Genomic DNA, 22,154 nt, shown 5'->3' with positions numbered 1-22,154 from the left:
AGATCCTTTATTAATCCCACAGGCCGTCAGGTTCCTAAACCGTCAACTCGTGAGTAACAACCCTCAGCACATCTTTTTCCTGCCTGTACTTTATTTGGAATAATGTGAATCATAACTGTTCACAAACACACACACACTCCATACTGTTAGTTATCTTATATGCCTCACTGCACCTCTGAATGTTTTTAGTTTTTGTTTTGTACTGTATTACTACTCAATGATGGTAAGCTCTTTCTACCTTTCTTTTATTTTAATTTAACTTTTGTACTGCTGAGCTGACCAGTTTCTTCTTGTCCAACATCCTACATGGTACTGTTGACCCTGTGTTAACCTGCATGTGACAAATAAAAGTGGAAACACGATGGTGAAATGTGCAATAATACAGCAGCCGGAGTCAAAAATAGGCAGCAGTAATAAGTAACATGCTATTCTTAAGTGTAAGGATAATAATACTTAAGTGTAAAAAAACAGAGAATGTGAATGGAATATAAAATAATACATCATGTATAAAAAAGTGAGAATATGTACAGTAAAGGGATTGTACAAGGGGCATTTTAGTGGTGGTGAATCGAGTCGATACACACTGAATCTTTGTTTTATTGCCCATTTTTTTTATACATCTAGTTACTGACTACTGAGGGTATGTTATACAGTTTGTGTGCTGTACAAATACAATTTGACAAATTGCTTGTAATGTGGCACCATCCCCATATACAGACAGCATATCATTTTATTTTACACCTTCAATTTACAGTTGTCATCATATCCAGTGTACACAAACCAGCCAAGGGATTCAGAGTAAATACAACGTGATATGTGAACATGAAACTTTAGGGGCAGATAATGTCTAAAATAAACCACTGATATGACCCAGAGTCTCAAATGAAGCCAATAGAGAATACAAATCTGTGTTTACGAAGAGGTTCTGGTCCATGACAATCACTGAAATAAAAGGTTTTATGCTGAATTTGTCATCAAATATATTAGCTTTAGGGTCACTTCCTCTTTTAATCTTTATATACAGTTAAGTCTTATTATGAACATGCAAGATGAACCACAGAAAAACACTATGAATATCATAGCAATCCCCCTTTAAAAACCAGGCTCAAAACTTGAGCCTATGATAGAATCCGCAGGGCACTGAAATGCTCATGCCCACCTCCTCACCCTAAGTTACGGGTTTAGAGGACAGTGTGTGAAGCAGGGTTGTCTTCAGGTTGTACACATGGCTGTACTAAGTTGGTGCAATTATTCCTTCACACACAGATCAACAGAAAGTGCCATTATATCTAGCAAATGACTTATTTAATCACTTATTTGGAGTAGGAAAGGACACCAGCAGCCTGTTGAACTCTCTCAGGCGAGCATCCATAGTCTCTGTGGTCAGTGAGAGTTCTGCTAGTTGAGTCTGTAGGCTTGTGATGGTCTCATTCAGCTCCTCCTCTTTGCGGCGAGAATTAGCGGCCTGCCTGCTGTACTCCAGCACCATGCATCCAGTGCCGATGAGGAAGATGATGGCCTCTCCCAGCAACTCTGCGCCCAGCTCTGCAGCCATTTCCTCATTAAGCGGCTTAATGGTGGAACCCCGGAAGCCCATGATCCGCATCTTGGTTCTCATCTCGACCCAGTGGTAAACTGTGAGGGGAATGAATATACAGTACACAAGCACTTGGAAGTTAGACTTTCAATAAAAGACTTGGTTTCTCAAATAAGGAGGCTGTATTTGTGTGTTCCTTTGATTTATAGTTATTTCTAGTAAAGTTTAGGTTAAACTGTAAAATAATAAGTCCAGGGGAGGAACCTAAATAGGAGTAATGAGTGAAAACACAATACAATGCAATTTAATGCATAAAAACGTATACAACATGAAAACCAGTGCAGATTCTATATTTATTTTTGTTGGTCTTTTGCAATGTTTTGTGTGAATAATAGAAATGTCTATGTAAATCAATAGTAATTATTTAGAGCTACAGATACTTTTACGCTTAAAGTTCTAGGCGACAATAAAGAATATATATATTTACATTATCTATATTTACTATAAATATCTTGACATCTACATTGATGAAAAACTGACCTTTAAAGTCCATGTTGATATGTTGTTGTCTGACATGAGATTTTATTTTTAAGATCAAATCTTGCTTCCCTTCCTTCAACAGAAAACATATTTAGTGAAGCAGTGTTTCTCTCTGTCTTTGGACTATGATGAGGTTATTTATGGAAAGGCAGCAAGCTCCACCCTAAAACCTTTATATGCGAACCCTCTTGCATTCATTCAGGAGCCGTCACAAGTTCTGTCCTCTGAATTTGACCGCTCACCTTTAGGCAGACGTGACAGAGTCTAGAAGTGTAAGGACAACCGCCTTAAGCGCTCATTCATCCCAACGTCCATCACATCACTCAATAAGGAAACCTGTTGATTCCGTCATGCATCTCAATAACCTTTGCACATTGTGAACACTTGTTGTTTTTTTTACCTTTGTGTACAAAGCTGTTTTACAAAAGCAGTAAAGCACCCCACCGCCCCTCTGACTTGCTGTCCTCATCATTTTACCGGATCATTACTATGGCTCAGCCTGGAGGTGCCAAAGATCCACACTGAGCTGGGAAAATCTGCTTGTTCTTACTGTTTTCCACACACTTAGACTTTAACAGAACTTCAGGCTGACTTCATTAATACCACTGAGGCCATTTCTGGGGTTTAATTGTCAATACTATCAATTTTAACTGTTGTTTTTCTCCATTTTATAACTGTTCACCATTTGTATTTATTTACTTTTCAACAGTGTTAGTTTTAATTCATTCGTAGCTTGTTTGAATTGGTATAACCACGCATTATGTTATTGCTGTTTGGATTTCAATTAATCGTGTTCCCTGTATTGCAGATAGTGTTAATAATGATGTGTTTAGCTTCAACAGCCATTTTCTTAGTTTTTTATTTATATATAAAATCAGGGCACTGTGGCAGAACTATAACATGTCCTCCTGGTAGGACACAATGAACATGACCTGAGGTAAAGACACTTCCTGTCCTGATAAAATCACTTCTATTCACCCTGTTCAATGACAGACAAGACCTGCCCTCTTCAAAGCTACCCTCGTTTGTATTGGTCAGCCACACGGATGACAGAATGTGATTGGATAAGCGGCCTTAACCCGAGCCCTGTCATTGGTCGTTCCGGCCCTGCCCGTGCCGATCCACCTTCCGGGACTCGGACACGGAGCTAGCGGTCATTAGCAGCCGTTAGCCCGGTGTACTTACTCTGGGCCGGCGGCAGGCAGATGTAGCTTTTAAAGAACTCGCTCCTCCGGGCTCCAGCTTTTATCCGATTCGCCACCGGCTTGCTCATCTGCCTCACTCCCAGGTAGAGGAGCTTGGCGATGGGGAAGGCACCGACGACCATCTTGGCGGAAACGGTTCACCGTCTTCTTCTCTGTAGTTTATCGGAGGGTCTGGCAAAGAGCGAGAGGAGGCGCTATCGCCACCAAGTGGATAAGAAAGTGTTATACTGACACAATGTCAAACTGAATGGTTTTCTGGATCTAGGAAACAAAACGATAAAAGTAAAGATTAAATATGATTTTCTTTGATAGCAATTAAAAAAAGTGCAAGTTAATTTTACCTAAGATTATAATCTAAAATATAAATAAGCAAATAAAGAAAACAAAACAAATTTTCTGCAAACTTTGGTTAACGTTTTGAGCATGTGGAAGCCCTCAAATAACCAATATATGTACCTGTAATAATATAGAAACATGATAATAATAATAAGAAGAAACATGATAATAAGAACAAATTAAGTTTTAAAGTTGCTGTTGTTTTATATGAGCTCATAAAATTCGTTCTTACCTTTAAAGTCAGTAAGTGTTTTTTTCATGCGGTTTTTCCTCTAATTACTAAAATAACAATAATATCTAGGTACTAGAGTGAAAAATGAAATAAAGTCAATGGAGGGAAGAAGATGATTGCACAAAATCAAATATAAAGTTCCTCTGATGCATGAAGACAGTAAATCTGCTAAATGTTCAGCATGCACCTGCTCTGAATCTAGAATCAAAAGGTAAAGAGAGTGAAAAAGAAAAAAACTAAATTCACCTTGAATCAAAAGAGAAATCCGACAGAGGCTTTCAAGTGTCGCTGACTCGCCCGTTCAGGGAAGAAAAAATGACAGACCTCTTATATCAATATGTGTCTTCTCTTATATCAAATGACTTCCTGGTAAACTGAGTCAAAAGAATGACTTTCTGTTACAGACATTTATTCTATCTGCCTCTTTACCGCAGTTAAACCGCAAGGGTAGAACGAGTGGGTAAAGCAGCAGCGTCAGAATGACGTCAGAGTAGATCCCGACCAAGGGGCAACATCCTGGTCTGAGCGATGAGTTCTTCCGGTGAGTGAAAATCTTTTTTTGATCCTATTTGTTAATGTTAAGGCTATATACATCTGGCAAGGGTAGATGATAATAATAATAGTTATTATATTTATATATATTTGTTTCACAAGATGATTTGTCATCAGTGGTTTCAGTGAATACTAAGTTTGTGTTCCAAAATTTTTCCCGCTTTCAAACTCTATTAAACTTATCTCACTTGTGTGTTAGAAACGTGAATATGGCATGAAATAGTAACTATATGAATATGAAATAACTTATATAAGTGTAACACAAAAAGAGGCAATGCAACAAATGGATTATGTAAAACTGGGATTACTAAAAAGACTGAAGTTATTGACATTTTATTGTTTGCATATACATAAGTATGAAGATGGTAACCTGACAGATATTGTTTTGTATATATTTTTCTTGTTTAGTTTTCCTCTAGGTGGTCCTGAGAGGCTAGACCTGTGGGTGATCAACATGAAGAGATAGAACTGGATTCTGAGTCTCTGCAGTCAACACTTGAGAGACAACACTTGAGCATTGACAAAAGGGTACACAGAAATGTTTTAATAACTTCTGAGAAATCAAGCAACTTGATTGTTACATGGCAACTACAATTTTAGCATGAACTGTGTACTGTACATTTCTACTCTATTTACAATGAATTTTGTAATCAGTGTATCACATATCGGTGTGTTTTCCTCCAGGTGACTCAGACAGCCTGCACCAGTGGATGTCCAACATGAGGAGACAGAACAGGACTCCAACAAGACTGAACACTAAGTGTCATCACCTATGCACTGACTCCAGGTACAGACTTGTTTTCATACCTGAAAAACAATCAAAGCAAAGATAATGTGGAAGAACTCCATACTGCATTGTCTTGGTAGTGCACTGTTTAATTCAAATACAGAGTAGAATATCCACAGAATTTTTTGGACAGAAACTTTGTTCATAAGTAACACTTCCTATACAATAATGCCATACTTTTATGTTTCCTGTCATTTTATTAGGGACGGACGAGCCTGAAGGACTCAGCTGTGCTGACGGTGTTCTGTCTCTTATGGGGAATTAGAAAAATAAAACACTGGGTTTTTATCAAATCAGATTGTAAAAGATAATAATTTTTTTAACCAACCATAATGAATATAGAAATTAAATCTATTATCCATGACACTTACCAACGATTGCCAACTCTAAACAGTTGCAGGGAGAAAACGTGAAGTGTTGGGCCAATGAAGCCTGTGCAGGTCATCCTCGTGTTGACCAGCCTGAAGCTGCAGATCTCCACCATGTTGCTGCTGAGGACAGATCATGTGCCGCAGTGCTTCATCTAATGAAAAGAAGAAACTCACTATAAAAGAATGTTTTGTGTTGTGTTTGTTCCAGCAAAGACTGGTTCTTACAGTTTATTCTGTGTTCAGCACCACAGATTTCAAACAGAACCGATGTACTGGGCGCTGGGTTTGTACCCTCATAGTTGAATGCACATATTGTAAGTAATTCTGGAAACTTTTGCTACGATTGTTTTTATGTGTTGAAGCCCTAAAAAGCCAATTCATTTGTCTGAAAAGTAGTAGTTTTACGTTCTACTGCAGCAAATTGAATATAAAATGATCTTAGTGATGTTTTCACTGGTGTGTTTCATCTACTTTATACAAATTGTTGTTTTATTAACCCTAGAACTTTTATGACAACTACAGGCTGCCACAGGTTCATGTTTGGAAGGGGAGGCTGAGAAGAGGGATATTCAGCTGCTACGTACAACTTCACCTCAAGACATCACTAAATTCTACAGACTGAACCTTTACAACTTGTTTTGATTATTTGTTTGAATGAAGTGGACACACTCAGGGGCTGCACACATTCACTACAGCTACACTATCTTTTTACTTTGCCATTTAACAATTGAAGGATAGTTTTAACTTTTCAAGGTTGACATAGAAAAACATAATTATGGGAGTTGCCAATTAATACAATTCCAAGCAGACAGTTCCTGTTGAGGCATGAAATCTGCATTTCACCCTGACTCACCAGCAGGTGGCTCTGGAGCTCTACCTCATCTACATTAGTTTGTAGAACATCTCAGATACAGAACTGTACAAATTGTAATCCTGGATCAACACAACACATTTTAAACTCAAAAGAAACATGATAAATATTAATATTTGTAATAAGGGAGAAAAACACGCCAATAAATACTCCTAGAAAATTGATATAAATATAAACAAATGAATGTTTAAAAGAAAACTAAAAAAGTAAAATCCCTGTGGATGGAGTTTCCGGTCGTCCCTGTGCGTCCTGTGCGCGTGCACCTGTGCCAGCTGTGGCCCGGGTTCTCACCTGGATCGGGTTTCAGCTGCGCATGGAGGCGGAGCAGCTGGAGAATCACTGCGCTCGGTCAGTGCGCAGCTATGACTCCATGTCTGGAGCTGGAGACATAAGGAGACAAACACCGAGACCCGCTCGAGTCCAGGAGGAACCGTGTGAGCTCAGATCCACGTCCACTCGAGTCCGGGACCAGAGAAGGGAACCAGACTCGGGACTTTTCTGAGGTGAGAAACTTTCCCATTCGCTCTGTTTGCAGCGTCAGCGACGGATTAAACAGTCTGACGTGATTCTTCACGAGGAAATACCTTTTTCATTTCTCTTGTTTATCACCAGGGGTTCGATAGTTCACTGTGTTCTTTGCTCCAGATGTTGTTAAACACTTATTTCTATTCTCCGGATTCCTCTTCTCTAACCACGGGTCCCTCGGTCACTGTGCGAGAGGGGGAGCTCCGTCTCTCTCTCTAATGAAAGTCAGATGTTACCTTCCTGTGCCCGGCAGCTCGCACTGTCCCTGCCCCAGTACACACACACACACACACACACACACACACACAGCAGCTGGACACTGACAGACAGATGTGCGGCACCCTTCACCTGTATAGCTCAGATTAGACAATTACATCCCCTAAGAACCAGGGTCTACGAGAAGTGACTATCCACAGGGACCTGGGGGCTTTTGTCTGTTATCTGATTTAATTTGTGTGTTTGGGTTTTTCTAGGGGCCATATTGTTAGATATTTATACCATTGTCAGAGGCCATACAGATGTGGGCCACTCAGACAATGACTTGGCACTTCTGGTCATATTCGAAGTAGACAAGCGCCTAAAGTGGCCCAAATATCCCTGAGCAGTGGTAGGTCTCTTTTTGACCAACATGTTGAGTTCCAGGTGTGATCTGGATGTGAACCTCATGTGGCCCTAATGGTAAATATGGCTTCTATAGCACAGAACAAACAGGGGCCACCTTTGGTTGACTTGTGGTATTGCTATGGCCTACGTGTGGCTCAGATCTGGCAAACAGTCCACGTGGTATGTGGGCCGGATCGGGGCCAAAACACTTTTGATTTCTTGGGGAAATTATTTTAAAATGTAATGGTGGTGATTACGACATTTGTAGTTATGCAACGATTCTCCCACCAGAACCGGATTCAGTGCTCTGCAATAAGCCTCAGTCTAAACCAGCTGGACGGCATTGTTTTCTATTTTATATGTTGTAACCTGCTATTTAAAAAAGTGATTACACTGCCACCAGTATCTCTGCTTAGAGCGATAACAGCAGTGCAAGTACACACATGTATCTACACAGACATCTGAGGTATTTGTCATCTCTCAGTAATTCTGGCCCGGCCCTATCTCTTTGCACCTCAGCATGAGTGTGACACACTGCAGCTTGCAACCTGCCAGAAAATGCCTGTTATGTGATGCAGCACTGAGAGATTCCTGAAGGCTGCAGAGAGCAGTGGTTCTGAGGGGGGGTCACGCTCAAAGCCTCCAGCAACGTGAACTCAAAGACAAACCAGTGCAAGTTGTAGTTAAGGATTAGTTGTTATCGTCTGAGACAAACTCTTGATCCGGGCTCTCTTTGTCTGGCAGAGGCCGACTCTTGTCCTCCGCTGCAGGAGATCAGTGGAGCTGCATTGTGTGAGGTTGTTATCTTTGGCAGTAACAGTCGCTGTCGGGAATAGAATGTACTCAATGTGTAGGTAGAGAGCTCGAGCAGTTCAATGAATAACCAGGTCAGAGGTGTGGCTGTGGGTGGAGGGTTTGTGTTTGAGGAGTTTACAGTTCTACTGGAAGACAGAGGCGTTGACTGATGTGTGAGGTATTTGTGGAAGGTCATGTGTCAGCGAGGAACTCATCACTCCGCGGGCACATTCGACTCAGCAGGTCAGGAAGCGGAGAACTATGAGTGCAGCTCACTGCTCCGTGGTCTCAGCTTTATCACCTGTGAGACCTGAGGTGCTGGGGGGGAACGTCTTTCTGTGACGCTGGGGGCAGAAGCCAGAGAGGAAAGTGTTATACGTACGAGGCCATAAGCAAAACGCTAAGAGGTTATGGACTTTTACTTTTAAAGTCTCTACTCTGTGTGCAGATAGATGTGCCTCATCCAAAAAACATAAATAAAAAACAAATGTTTTTTTTGCAGATTCTTCCCGATACCTTCATTTAACCAAGTCTAGTCAGAAAACTGGATCCTGTTCATTTGCACATTAGTAACATGTGAAGTTTTATAACCTGTGAGACTTGAGGCCTCTTTCTGGGATGGGGGTGGCAGAAGCCAGAGAGGAAAGTGATATATGTACGAGGCCATGGTTATGGACTTTTACTTTTAAAGTTTCTACTCTGTGAGCAGATAGATGTGCCTCATTCAAAAAACATAAATAAAAAACAAATGTTTATTTTGCAGGTTCTTCCTGATACCTTCATTGAACCAAGTCTAGTCAGACTAGTTAATTTGCACATGAATAACCTGTGAAACTTGAGGCCTCTTTCTGTAAGGGGGAGGGGGGGTGGCAGGTGACACAGACTCGGATGTTTGACGCAGTGTGAGCACATAACTCCACCTGCATTTGCACAATCGACTTCGGCCTTAATCTACACTTACAATCCAGAAACACTCGCAGCTTGTTTCAAATCCTTCCCAGGACATGAGATAGTGAAAGCGACAAGGTAAACATTGGACTGCAGCCATGAAAATACCTATGTGATCTATATCTACCAGTGGTTCATCATTTAGTTTGTATCGTCTGCAGGCTGACAAACAGCCACAGGACTTCATGTAAAGAAACCACAAAGAAATGCGTTTCTTTCTGTTATGGTTTGATTTGAATCACTCAGTCACACCGGCCAAGTTCCTTTGCCAAGAGCGAGCCGACACAAAGAGCAGGAGGAAGGATATGAAAGATGGAGCCGAGATTGTGAAACAGGAGAGGGAGGAAATGAGTGGACGCCCCGATAGAAATACAGAGTTCACCAGAAGAGAATCAGTCATATGTGTAATCATGAATTGTTGGTGCAGGATATAAAAGGAGAGGGAGTGAAAGAGGGATGTTGTTTGGGAAACACCCTGAAAGTCTTTAACGCTAAATGATTATTGTCTTCAACCCTTTAATCTGCTTCTCTCTTGGACTCCCCACTTTCCATCAAAGTTTCTGTGTTGGAAAGTTTTTAGCGGAGAGCCCCAGATGTTTTTTAGAATAGCGTCGTGTGTTCGTCTCGAGTCTTTCATCCTTACGTTACCACTCGGGGAAGCTAATTGCAGCGTGTTAAAACAGCAGAAGCAGCTGAGAAGAGGAACTGGAAAGAAAATGAATATGTGGTTTCCTCGAAACGTTTCATGAGAAAGTGACCTCAGAGCGGCCGCAGGTCAGCGGGCCCGGAGCAGAGGGCCGAGCCACGGCAGAGACCACAAGCCGTCAGTCCACCTTCAAATTTCAGATGATTAATGTTTCTGTTTAAAGACGAACGCCCAGAAGAAAAACACATAGGAGGTTATGGGCTTTTAACTTTATAGTCTCCACCGTGTGTGCACTTCGACGGGCTCGTCCAAAAACAGTAAATACATACAAAAAAACAAACATAAACACAATGCTGCTCTGTACTTTTCCTCCTGAAACTTCCATTTAACAGAGTCTCGTCTGGTGAAGGAAACTAGTTTCGCTCAGTTTATTTTCACAGTAGTAAAACACGCAGATAAGAAAAGCAAATACAGACTTTTACCTGATGTGTTATCTGCTGTTTTCGAAACTATTTGATATGTGCACAGAGTTTGGGTTTTTCAAAACATGCATCTGGTCCAGAAAACTACTTTACATTAGTTTATTTGCACAGTGGTAAAATATCCAAACAAAGACAAACTATTTAAAAAGTGTCTCACTTAGAAAATCACCAGATAACCACAAGAAAAATATGAAGACATAATCTAGAATAAAGTGATATTGATAAAATTACTTTGGAAATGAGATCAAACTATTGGTCCATGTTTAAACTTGTGCATTTTAAAATTAAAATGTTTTTAAATTGACAAATAAAACTAATGTTTTTTATTAGATGCCTATCATGCCATGTTATTGATTGGGTTTTAATGGAGACATCCCTCCTCAAAGTTTTGTGTAGATCTGTTCAGTTGTTTGGATCTAATCTTACAAATAAACAAACAAGCAAACCAATAGACAGCCAGAGGTGAAACTATAATCGTCTCATAATAGGTAATAACCTCTAATTGTTTTAATGGCCTCTAACTGCTCAGTAAAAAGCACAGTAAAGGTCATTACAGAGAAAACTATGTGGAGAGTTATAAGAGGAGGGATGGAGGGGAGGAGGTGGGCTGTTGTTGTTCGACCAGACCTTTGTGAGTCAGTGAGAGTGAAATGTTTTGTGTGTCTGAGATAAGCGACCCAGACTGTTTGAGAGAGGAGCGGCGAGGAATGTGAGTCTGTCACCAGCCGAGACCGAGACGTGACGAGTCCCCGGGACAGAGCAGCAGACACAGGGAGAGAGGAAGAGTTATCAGCCGACCCGCTGGAGTTTGATGACCTTACATAGCACGTGTTCTCCCCCCCAGCCTGGCTAAAGGTCAGCTGGCGTTGGCTCATCCAGTGAACGAGCCGGATGTTTGGGAATCGGTTGAGGTTCAAGTTCAGCTTGAGTAGAAACACGCCCGATGTGTCAGGACTAATGACAAACTGGGTTTAACGAAGCTTCTCCTCTTTGCTGTTTGATGTGGTCTCTGCTCCTCATGTACAGATGAGTCAAAACATGATTTACACAAAAAGTCAAATAATCATAAAACTAATTTAGCACTTGTCTTGACCATGTGTAATAGAAGTAAAAACTAAAATCTAAAATCCTGACAAGGACCTTTGCCACATAAAAGATAAAGCAGTAAAAATAAGTACAACAAAATGACACAGTATTAATAAATGTAACTAATATAAACTGTCCTATTTTGACTTTTTATTAAGAACACATTCGACCTTTTAACTTTTTTATGTCCATATTGTTTTAAGAGTCTCTTTTAACTAGGTGAAGTATTTAAGTCCTTTTAGTCACTGGACACTTGGATTTTAAAAGTTACTGTGGAAAAGTTGTTTATATAACGATTTGAAAGACCTGTTGACATGACCTGTTAGAAGAAGCAGGTAAATCCATCAATCTGTGACAAACTAATGATATAATGTGGTTCAAGAGAAGCCGCAGTGTGAGACCCGGCTGCTGAATCCTCACACCTGACGTCCCTCTCTGTCCGTCTGTGTAACTCCATGTGCAGGACAGGATTAGTCAAACATGGGAGGGATGGTAAACGGTGACAGGTGTGATAATCCTCTAATTATCTAATAATCATTAGCATCAACATGCACATATTTACTATTCAATGTCAATAACATTGTTTACTTTGTGCAGAAGTACAAGAGTGACAAGGAGATTGTGTAGTAAAGGTCTAATACAATACAGTTCTACAAAGAGAATAACATCAATTAAATCTTAATTTCTATGAAGAAGATGTCACAGAATAATTTATTTTTAAGATTTCCCCTCTAATTAATAATCAAATTTGAAATTAAACTTGTTTCAATATGACAAAATACGACAAAATGTTGTCATATGAAATGAAACCTGACAATTAGATACAGACTTTTATTTCCTCAATATTTGACCTCTGAGTTCTGTTTCTACACTTAGACGTAGATCACAGATTCCATTATTTTCCTTTATTTATTTAATATATACACATTTATTTATCTATTATTTAAAAAATATTATATTGGCGTTATAGCTGTTATTGTGAGGACAGTGCACGGTGGAAATGAGGTGAGAGAATGGATCGGGTCAGAATCGAACCGGTGGTCGCTCCACAACAACTCAAGACTCTATTTCTTTTTTTTACAGCGTTGTATTTTCACAGTGGTTTGCACTGTTGCTTCACAGCAAGACGGTTGTGAATTAGGACTAATTATTGTCCAGGTATTGTACAACAAGTGATTAGGCGTTGAATTACAGCTCTTTGCGATTGCATGGATTGTGATTCCTGAGTATCTGTGTATCGCACCTGTCTGTCTGAAACCAGCTTTTAACAAGACCAGTCATATGTGAAGTTAACTGGAACACCTGGTTTCACAGATTATATGTGGCTGAGTCAGCGAGCTCTTTCCAGTGAGCCCAGAGGACGGCCTTGTGCGCCACTGTTTGCTCTCAAGTGTTGCCAAAGTTAAGCATGAGGAAACCGAGGCTTGTTTAGACACGAAGGTTAGTGTTCAGCAGTCGTTGGCTCTGTGTCAGAGCACCGGAGGGGAGGAGAGCGCTGGGAGTCTGAAGAGATACGTCTGACTGCCCCGAAGCCAGTCACCGCTTTAGTCAGATGGAATGGGAGGAACCCGGAGAGCAGAGCTTGCTCAATCAAATCTTTGTGCTGCAGCGGAATCAGAGCCAAGTGGTTGGACGTGTCTGTGCCAGGCGCACACACACACATCTCACAGGCCTGTAGAACATTCTTGGCTGAAGGTGGTGTGAGACTTTTCTCCCTAAAAGCTGTGGTGGTTTTTCTCTTCCAGGAGCAGCGCGGTGCCGCCTCGCAGCCATGAGTTCTCAGGCGGGCTTTGGAAGCAGCATGCTGTGTGAGTTGTCCTGGATTTGTTTTGGCTCAGCTTCTATTCGGTCACGTCAAAGTAATCTCCTGCGCTAAGTGTCCGTGCTGCTGCTGTGCTTTGTTTCCAGTCCAGACCATCAATGATGACCTGAATGCATCGCTGGCCACGGCTGACGAGTTGTCCCAGGAGTTCAGCTCCCTGATGAGTCAGGCCTCCTCCAGCAACAACAACACAAAGTCGGGGGGCCCTGAGGTACACACACACACACACACACATATATTGAAACCCATTCACACATAAACACCGTGAGTGCTGGTTTCTCCCTTAAGCTGTTTGCAGTGTGGTATTTGAAGTGTGTGAACGGCCTCACCTGCTTCTGGGATTTACTTTTGAGGGTTTTCTCCTTCATTATTGATTGATAGCTGGAATGTGTTCCTGAGGTTTACCATATTCTATGCAGCCGAGAGGTCGATGATGTTGTAGAAGTTGTTGCTGATGAAGGAAGGACTCCGAGGACCCAGTACTTTCAGAATAACAACGTTTATTACAAGAAATTACAGATCGGGACGGGCATCTAGATACCCGGAGATACACAAGCCAAAAGTGAAATCTGACGTGCAGGACTCTTACACACATTTATATAGGGAGGTTGGTTCCGCCCATGACTTCAGGTAAAACACATCCCAGATGGGATTTCTGACTAAAGAAGGAAATGTTTTTGTGTCTGAAGATGAAGACACATTGGTCAAGAACATTCCTTCTGCACCCATCCATTAGCTGGTCAGAGATAATTCCCTAGGTCAAAGGTCATCCCAAAAAGGTAGAGAGCAAATAAGTTGAACATCCCGAGGACTCTCTGAGAATTTCCGAGAGTCAAGAGGGCAGGCATCATAAATGTACGCCTGTCATTGTGTTTTAAGCACATACCAACATGATCTACTCTAACGAATATACACGACAACCTCAAGTCAAATATAAACACTGCGCTGAAACCAACAGTCATTTTCACACCAGACCGAGGCCAATTATTCACATCTAACCAATCACAATGTGTGTTGTTGACAAAGTGACATCTTGAAGCTGTGATAGTAAAAGAAGTAGAAGAAGAACTTCCTCCTCTATCCAGCCTGATCTATTGAATATATTTGACTTTTAGTTTATATTTTGAAACTTCAAGGACATGAAGTTTGAAGCTAGGATCAAGCAACAGGCGACACAACTCCTGTTGATGAATGAATGAACTAGATGCTTTCAACTTGGACTTCCTCAAATCAGATAGTCAGTGAAGAATCCATGATCCTGGTTCGAGCTGCTGCAGCGATTCGTCAAACTGTCTCCTCCTGACACACGATCTTTCTCTGCTCTCTTTTTTCTCCATGTCACGTCCGCTAACATGGAGGAGGTGGGGTTTAGGACCAGCCATCTTTGTGTCCATTCCCGATCACTTTCTGACAGATTTATAACATCTCCCCCGCAGGTCAGCATCACAGTCACCAGAGATCGGCCTGAGTCCAACAGCTCCATCGGCAGCAGCAATGGCAGCTCCTCGGACTACGTCTTCTCCAGCAATAAAAATAAAAACACAACGTCCCCCCCGGTCTTCTCCCACAATCCTCTCTCGCCCCACATGGAGTCCAGCTCCTCCGTCTCTCGATCTGGAACTGACAGCTACTCCTACAAGCCAGCGAGCCGCAGCCCTTCGCCTCACTCCCCGAGGCGTGACTCCCCCGTTCGTTACGACAGGAGCCCGCAGGGGTCAGTCAGTTACGCAGAGATGAGCCCCCCGCCGAGTCGGGCAGCCGCACCTGTGGACCAGTCCTCCCACCACGGCTCAGGCCGCCCCTCCACTAAGCTGCTCAGCCCCCACAGCCAGAGCGCCCGTCTGCCGCACCGGAGGGACAGGAGCCCGTCTCCTCTGGCCTTCAGGCCAACGTCCAGCACGCTGCCTCGGAATTTTAATTATAGACAAACTGGTAAGTACCTCAGCATAAACACAACAAACTGATGGTTGGCAACAGGTTGGCTACTGGATTATGTTTTTTTCGTTGGTTCCCTGTTTGTTTTAGAGTTAATTTTAAAAGCTGGCAAGCTGCTTATGAAAGAATAAAAGGGATAAAGCTATGAGAGAGCTTTTCAAACGAAACCAGATTAGTGTCGGATGAGATTAAAAATCAAAATATGCTGCTGGATATGTGAAGCTTTGTGAAGAGTTTGTGAAGAGTTTGTGAAGAGTTCTTTTTCCAGAGAAAGGAAGGAGGTCAGTGATCATTAATGACCCTCCAGCTATATGATGTCACAAACAGGTCTGGAAGCCATCTTGTGACGTGAATTAACTTTGGCAAAAACAAAAACAAATGTTCTTCTAGAGAAACGATATAGTTGTTCGGCCAGTTTGTTCAAAAGTAGAAAGAAAACACAGCCACTCTTTAAACAGTTAGTGTTCCCCGGCCAACGCCACCGGAGGAATTTAGTCACTCTTTGAGTTTAATGTCACTGCTCCTTCAGAGATTCCTCGGCTCCAAAGTCTAATCAAACAACTCTCCGTGTCCCTGTCCCTCTCTCTCTCTCTCCCCCTCTCCCTCTCCCTCTCTCTCTCTCTCCCTCTCCCTCTCCCTCTCCCTCTCCCTCTCCCTCTCTCTCTCAGAGGAGGGTGTGCAGCGGCAGAAGAGTCCCAGCCAGTGGAACGAGACAGATCTCGACATGTCCTACGAGAAAAAACCTCACCACACCTATGACAGTTGGTTGACTTTTCTACTTCTCTGCTTTTATTTTGCCAGTAGGTCGTGGCATTAGTCAACACTTTCCTGTTTTTTCCCTTTCCTGTTGCAGAGACAGAGTGGCTGCGGCCGTCTGTGCCAAACAGCGGCTGGAGAGAGACCAACCTCGATGGGCCTCCTCCATCCTCAAGCCCCAAAAAGGTGGGTGGTGTGAGCGGAGAGAGAGAGAGACATGTCTAATTTCACGCCCAGCCAGACAACATCATTATCCCCTTTGGAACACTGTTTCTTTCAACCTGATGAAAGTCAGGGCCCTATAATTATAAGTACTCACCTGTTAGAAGTTGACAAATAGCTGCTCAATTGTTAATAAAAACTTGTTAATAATAAAAATGAGACCGCAACTTATAATAAATCTGTCAGCTGCAACAAAAGAAATTGCCAGTAGAGACGCAGAATTTGGCTTAACTATAACAGAACCTGATTCTCTATCATCTTTCTCTTCCAGGATCCTCGTTCTCCATCTCAACACTTTCCCCTCAATTCTCTGCCCCGTAAAACCCGTGTAACAGTATCTCCAGATGGGTCGTCCCCAGTCCACTCCCCTTACTTCCCTCAGCCCATCGCCTCCAGGATCTCTATCCCCCCGACCAACACAGAGAAGCGTCAGCGCCGGCCCATCCCTCTCTCCGTCCTCATGCGTCTCCAGAACCCGCACTGGGGAGGGCTGGCAACCTGCGGAGGACAAGAGGACCTGACACCTTACAAACCAGCGCCGGTCTTCCCGAGGGAGATCGTGCGCCAACCTGGGCCTCCACCACCACCTCTGCTGAGGCAGCCGGCCATGTACAGCGATGGTAAAACACGTCTGCACACACAGTTCACAGGATGTTTGTTCAGGGAACTCTACGATACTAACGTGGTGAGTTGTCCCTGTGTGCAGTGCTGAACCCTGGGGATATAGACGCGGAGTTAGAGAGGCTGGATTACATTCATCACCTGCCTGCGATCCAGGAGAAGCCCATCGTGCCAGGAGTTGAGCAGGGCGAGGTGCAGCCCCCGCGGCCCCTGAGCCCCACCAGGCTGCAGCCAGTGGTGGCGCCCGAGGCCCAGAGCCAGGTGATGCATGACACGGCGGCGGTTCTCCTCCTACGGGCGGAAATCCCCCGGGCGCTGAAGAGACGGGGCTCCGTGGACCAGTCGCAGCCGCTGCAGAGGGCGTCCCATTATCAGCCGAACCAGTACAAGAACCTCATCGACAAACTGTTTCGCAGGAGGGAATTGCGCCGGAAGGGGGAGCACGTGAGCACCGACACCAGCAGCTCCTCAGAAGGAGAGGAGGCCGCTCAACCTCCTGCACCTTTACCTCAGACCTCCACTGTGATTCCTACCGACTTCAGTGTAAGACATGAAATCACAGGCACTGATGATGATGAGAATAATCTGTTATTCCCTCAGAAAGTGTCAAGGATGAAAGGATTAAACAATGGGATCTAGCAATTTAATGTTTTATTATGCTTTTGATTTAATGCAAAGAGACATTTGTTGTTAATCAATGTTCACATGTTAGTAAAGCTTCCTTTTTTTGTCCCTTCAGAGCTACCGTTCCATTTTGCGTCGCTCCAATCGGGAGCGTAAGAAGATCGGAAACCGAGCTCGGCTCAGTCCACTGGTCCTGCTGCTGGACGGAGCTCTGGTGGGAGAACTGGAGACGGTGCAGAGAGCAGTGCAGGAGGTGTGTGTGGAGTGTGTGTGTGTTTGTGTGAGAGTGTGTGTGTGTACCTTATTCTGTATACTGTTAATTTTCCAACTCCTAATAGTACTACTTCACTGCAGTTAGTATTGCTCCTACACCACGACTACTACTCACATATTAAGAGTTGAAGTACACCTAAAAATAAAAAAAACAATACCACCAATAAGTAGTTTATGTATATTATCGATTGTAGTAGTAGTAAATACAAATGATATTTTTTAGTAAAATTGAGACCTCTGATTTAGTAAGTCATAAAGCACACATAATTTAAATTTGTATTTTATTACACACACATTATAATAAAGACGATAATCATTTTATAATATTATTTGTTTTATTTATGTCCAGTACTAACTAAACATCTTAAATCAACAGCTTCCATAAAAACATTTTATATTGTTAAAACTCAAGTCGGTTTGAGGGTGTTGTGGATTTGAACTTTATGAGGCGTTTAATATATTCATATTTAACTATCTTACACTTGACCTGATGAAGCTGCTCTGTGGACGATGTGTTTGATCTGTAGATGAACGACCCGAGCCAGCCGAACGACGAGGGCATCACCGCCCTGCACAATGCAATCTGTGGAGGCCACTACAACGTGGTGGACTTCCTGGTTCGCATCGGAGCCAACGTCAGCGCACCGGACAGCCACGGATGGTAAACATCTTCCTGTTCATGCTCTCTCATTGATTCTGGTCTGCAGAAGGTTTTGTACAAAAGAAACGCTGATGGAAACTCTATCATTTCTTTCTGCGGCTGTGCATTCATTAATGTGTGACGTGTGTGCTGGAGACTTTGCTTCTCTGTGCCTTCGTGGATTCAAGATTCAGGATTCAAGATTCAAGATTTTTATTATCAAATGCACAACAATAACATTAAGCAGTCATTGGCAGTGAAATGCTTGAGTCACAGGCTCTCTTCTAACAATGCTCAAGTAATTACAACCTAAAAAATAAAATAGAAATAGTATAAAATAGAATAAAATAGAATATCAAATTTAAAAGAGAAAATAAAGCATATATATCTAAATATATATAGATAAACAGCTGAAGAGAAAATAAAACAACAATAGTGCAATTATGTGCAAATATGCAAATATGCCACAGTGCTAGTTTGGTGGAGTTATTGCAGTTCAGAGGAGTTAAAAGGTCTTATGGCCTGGGGGATGAACCTGTCTCTGAGCCTGGTGGTGGTGGGGCCCGGATGCTGCGGTACCGTCGGCCAGACGGCAGCAGGCAAAAATGTTTATGGCTGGGGTGAAAGAGGTCTTTAATAATCTGACTGCTCTTCTTCCTGCACCGCTGGGTGTAGAGGTCCTCTATCGATGGAAGACGATTCAGGATGGAGCAGCTGCCATACCAGGCGGTGATGCAGCCAGTCAGGATGCTCTCTATTGTGCACCTGTAGAAAATGCCAGGCCAGGTCTCTTGTTTAAGTTTAGAAGCTAACGTTTGACCCTGGATGTCTGAACCCGCAGGACGCCACTGCACTGCGCCGCGTCCTGCAACGACCGGCCCCTGTGTGAGTTCCTGGTGAGGAACGGAGCGGCGGTCATGGCCATGACGGAGAGCGACGGCGCCATCGCCTCACAGAAGTGTGATCCCTATGCTGTCGGGTTTGACGAGTGTGAGAGCTTCCTGAAGGGTGAGGCGAATACACTCACACGAGCACTGTCACACACACACAGACACACACCCTATGACACTACGGCACTGACACAGTTGTTAGTAGAATGAATCCTTGGATGACACAATGAAAGTCTCTCATCACTCATTCACATAATGATGATGCAAAACAGAACATATGAGACCTCTTAACTTACTTATAGAGCTTATTTACTTTGAAAGGATTGAAGGAGTGAAGTGACCCCAAACAAGACCAGATGTGGCTTTCAAAATAAAACAGGAAACAAGACAACAAACAGGATGAATGACAATAAAGTAACTCAACTAAATGTAGGGATGTGCTTCCATCTAAAAGACATAAAAAGATGTAAGAATGGAAATCACACAATGCAAAACACAAACAGTTGCCAACCTCCTACACACAACCCAGAATAATGACCCACCAGGCTCACATGTTTGTTTCTGCAGTATTACATAGTTTGATGGATCTTGTGTGTGTGACCTCAGGTGTGGAGGTGGCCATGGGGACGGAGAACAGCGGGGTGCTGTACGCTCTGTGGAGCTACCCGGCTCAGGCGGCTGACGAGCTGAGCTTCAGGGACGGGGACATGGTGACGATCCTGAAGAAGCCAGAGGGGCCGGGCTGGTGGTGGGCGTCGCTCTGTGGCCGCGAGGGATTCGTTCCCTACAACTACTTTGGGGTGAGATATAAAGAACTTTAATCCTGACCATCTTACCACAATGAATTTCATAATGTTCATCAACACGGGTGTAACGTTCCTCTCTTTGTATTTTGCAGCTTTTTCCAAAGGTGCGACCAAAGTCTCTGTGCTGAGCGACGTCCTGATGCCCCCCCCCCCCCTCCTCATCACGTTATAGTGCAGAGGACTGCGTGTTACAGCTTCACACTGTTGTCTGAAAGGATCGTGTGTGTGTGTGTGTGTCTGTGTGTGTGATGACGAGAAGGCTCCGTCCTGCTGCTGGGAATAAGAACTGTTTGTGATCCGTCACCGGAGGAGAGTTGAAGGAGGAAGCGTCAGTGCTCACCTTGTCCTTCCTGACGAGGACACATCTGAACAGAGGACGTCTCGGTGCTGGCTCTGGATTTATTTCTTGCTCTCCTACTCCTTTACATTACAGATCACACACACACAGAGTATTGTCTCTCACTCACACACCGTTCACATACTTCGCCATGCACACTGGAAGAGCTGGGTGTCGAACCACCGAGTTCCCAATAGGTGGACGACCCTCTCTTCCTCCTGAGCCACAGCCGCGTACTTCCCTTGTGTAGTATGTCCGTGTGGCGTGTGCGTGTTCTTCTCGTGTCTGCACGGGCACATTTATCTTAGGATTATTAATGGTAGATGGGTTGTATTCATATAGAGATTTTCCAGTCCGATCAACCAGAGGAACGTCAGAAGAAATGTTGGGGGTTCAGTATCTTCCCCAAAGACACTTCGGAATGTGGCCAGGAGATGCAGGGGATCGAACCACCGACCCGGTTAGTGGACGACCCTCTCTGCCTCCTGAATGGATGATAATGGGTGAAGTTTGAGGAGTTGAACGTGGCTGTAAACTTTAAACTTTAAACCTTAAACCTTTTTAAATCAGTAGCTTTTGTTTTGCTTCTTCTTCACTTCAGTTCTTCTCACACTACACTGCAGTCTGTTTGCATTTAATGCTGCCTATGATATAAATGGATTTGAAAGAGAGTGTGTGTTTTTAATGATGATGAATGAAACTGACTATTTTGAAGAAGCAGATTTTTTAGTCTGACCAGTGAATAATTCATGTTGAGGGGACTAAAGTCTCTTGAGTGTGTGCACATCCAAGTGAAACTCCAGATGATGATTTATCTGTGGCTCAAAGGGCCTCGGCGGAGTTATGTGCTCTGCTGAGTGACAGTTTATATGTTATCAGTGTTACACTCATCGTGTGCACTTGACCTTTAACCCCTCACCAGATACACGAAGGGACCAAATCTGACTCGATACACAAATGAGTTTTACTTTGCATAGCAGAATTATGCAGCAACTGGATTTGACGGAGGCAGCACATGAGGAGGAAGCTTCTTTATTTTGGTGCCTGGTTTAGATTAATGGGTTAATTCATGATTTTCTTTTCTTTTTTAACTTTCCGTAACATTGTGGAATGTTGGGGCCTTTTTTTTTTTACATTTCCACTGGGAGAATAATTTATGGATCTCGATGAAAAATAATCAACATGTTTAGAGGACTGATATTTACAAGTGTTTAAGTATAAATCTAGTGTCTTTAAATGTGGTTACAGGACTGTTGTGACTTGTATGAGCTGAGTGACAATATGATTGTGTGTGTTTTTGGAGATAAAACCGTGAAACGTCCTCTCCTGACCAGCAGATGACACTGTACAATCAAATATGAATCCAGCACCAGCACAGAACTTACATTTTAACACAACCAGCGATTGTAAACTAATACACAGTGAAACATTTACCAGAAGCTGTTTGTGTCATTCCTCTGTGTCACGTCATGTCTTTTTTTATATTATTATCCCTTGAAGTTATTTTTATTCTCCCCCTCCTCTTCTATTCCACCAAGCTTCCTGCTGTGATTCTTAATGAACCCATTAGCTTCACTATTATGCATAAGCTTAATTAATAAAAAAAATAAATAAAAACACATGATTCATATTTTTATTAAATTATGATCTGCTGTCTATCTCCAACCCCCTGATATCAAGAAATCACTGGAGTCCCAGAGGAAGATTAGCGT

General features: G+C 42.8%; 2 protein-coding genes and 2 long non-coding RNA genes across 5 annotated transcripts; 2 read left to right on the top strand and 2 right to left on the bottom strand.

The window, feature by feature from the left end:
- Nucleotides 1-579: 579 nt before the first annotated feature.
- On the bottom strand, nt 580-4,235 carry opa3 (outer mitochondrial membrane lipid metabolism regulator OPA3). The gene is made up of 3 exons (XM_062385569.1): nt 4,097-4,235; nt 3,263-3,476; nt 580-1,635 (listed from the first exon to the last, which is right to left on the bottom strand). Exons 2-3 carry the CDS (start codon nt 3,402-3,404, stop codon nt 1,310-1,312), a joined length of 468 nt encoding a protein of 155 aa, XP_062241553.1. The 5' UTR covers nt 3,405-3,476; nt 4,097-4,235; the 3' UTR covers nt 580-1,309.
- A 70-nt stretch (nt 4,236-4,305) lies between these two features.
- On the top strand, nt 4,306-5,470 carry LOC133951558 (uncharacterized). Its single transcript, XR_009920479.1, has 4 exons — nt 4,306-4,391; nt 4,811-4,930; nt 5,087-5,189; nt 5,393-5,470. It is a non-coding gene; the product is annotated as an uncharacterized LOC133951558 (long non-coding RNA).
- LOC133951557 (uncharacterized) lies at nt 4,925-6,858 on the bottom strand. 2 transcript variants are annotated; one of them, XR_009920478.1, is made up of 3 exons: nt 6,723-6,858; nt 5,561-5,712; nt 4,925-5,209 (listed from the first exon to the last, which is right to left on the bottom strand). It is a non-coding gene; the product is annotated as an uncharacterized LOC133951557 (long non-coding RNA). The 2 variants fall into 2 exon arrangements; XR_009920477.1 differs by having other exon boundaries at nt 4,925-5,712.
- ppp1r13l (protein phosphatase 1, regulatory subunit 13 like) lies at nt 6,797-21,875 on the top strand. Its single transcript, XM_062385568.1, has 13 exons — nt 6,797-6,934; nt 13,262-13,324; nt 13,425-13,549; nt 14,775-15,270; nt 15,942-16,034; nt 16,127-16,215; nt 16,523-16,871; nt 16,958-17,415; nt 17,612-17,749; nt 18,297-18,430; nt 19,251-19,417; nt 19,906-20,099; nt 20,198-21,875. The coding sequence occupies exons 2-13, from the start codon at nt 13,288-13,290 to the stop codon at nt 20,231-20,233; spliced, it is 2,316 nt and encodes a 771-aa protein (XP_062241552.1). The 5' UTR covers nt 6,797-6,934; nt 13,262-13,287; the 3' UTR covers nt 20,234-21,875.
- Nucleotides 21,876-22,154: the final 279 nt, after the last annotated feature.

The sequence above is a fragment of the Platichthys flesus genome, chromosome 4, assembly GCF_949316205.1.
Source record: "Platichthys flesus chromosome 4, fPlaFle2.1, whole genome shotgun sequence".
Taxonomy (NCBI): domain Eukaryota; kingdom Metazoa; phylum Chordata; class Actinopteri; order Pleuronectiformes; family Pleuronectidae; genus Platichthys; species Platichthys flesus.
The sequence above is the reverse complement of the archived record's forward strand: the minus strand, read 5'-3'. Positions and strand labels throughout refer to the sequence as shown.

Excerpts from the sequence above, each read along its gene's own strand:
- ppp1r13l (XM_062385568.1), top strand. The coding sequence starts at position 13,288 with ATGAGTTCTCAGGCGGGCTTTGGAAGCAGCATGCTGT. Across the intron at positions 13,325-13,424 it reads CTTTGGAAGCAGCATGCTGT|TCCAGACCATCAATGATGAC; the intron begins GTGAGTTGTCCT and ends CTTTGTTTCCAG. Across the intron at positions 20,100-20,197 it reads TTCCCTACAACTACTTTGGG|CTTTTTCCAAAGGTGCGACC; the intron begins GTGAGATATAAA and ends TGTATTTTGCAG.
- opa3 (XM_062385569.1), bottom strand. The coding sequence starts at position 3,404 with ATGGTCGTCGGTGCCTTCCCCATCGCCAAGCTCCTCTACCTGGGAGTG. Across the intron at positions 1,636-3,262 it reads CTGCCTGCCGCCGGCCCAGA|TTTACCACTGGGTCGAGATG; the intron begins GTAAGTACACCG and ends TTCCCCTCACAG.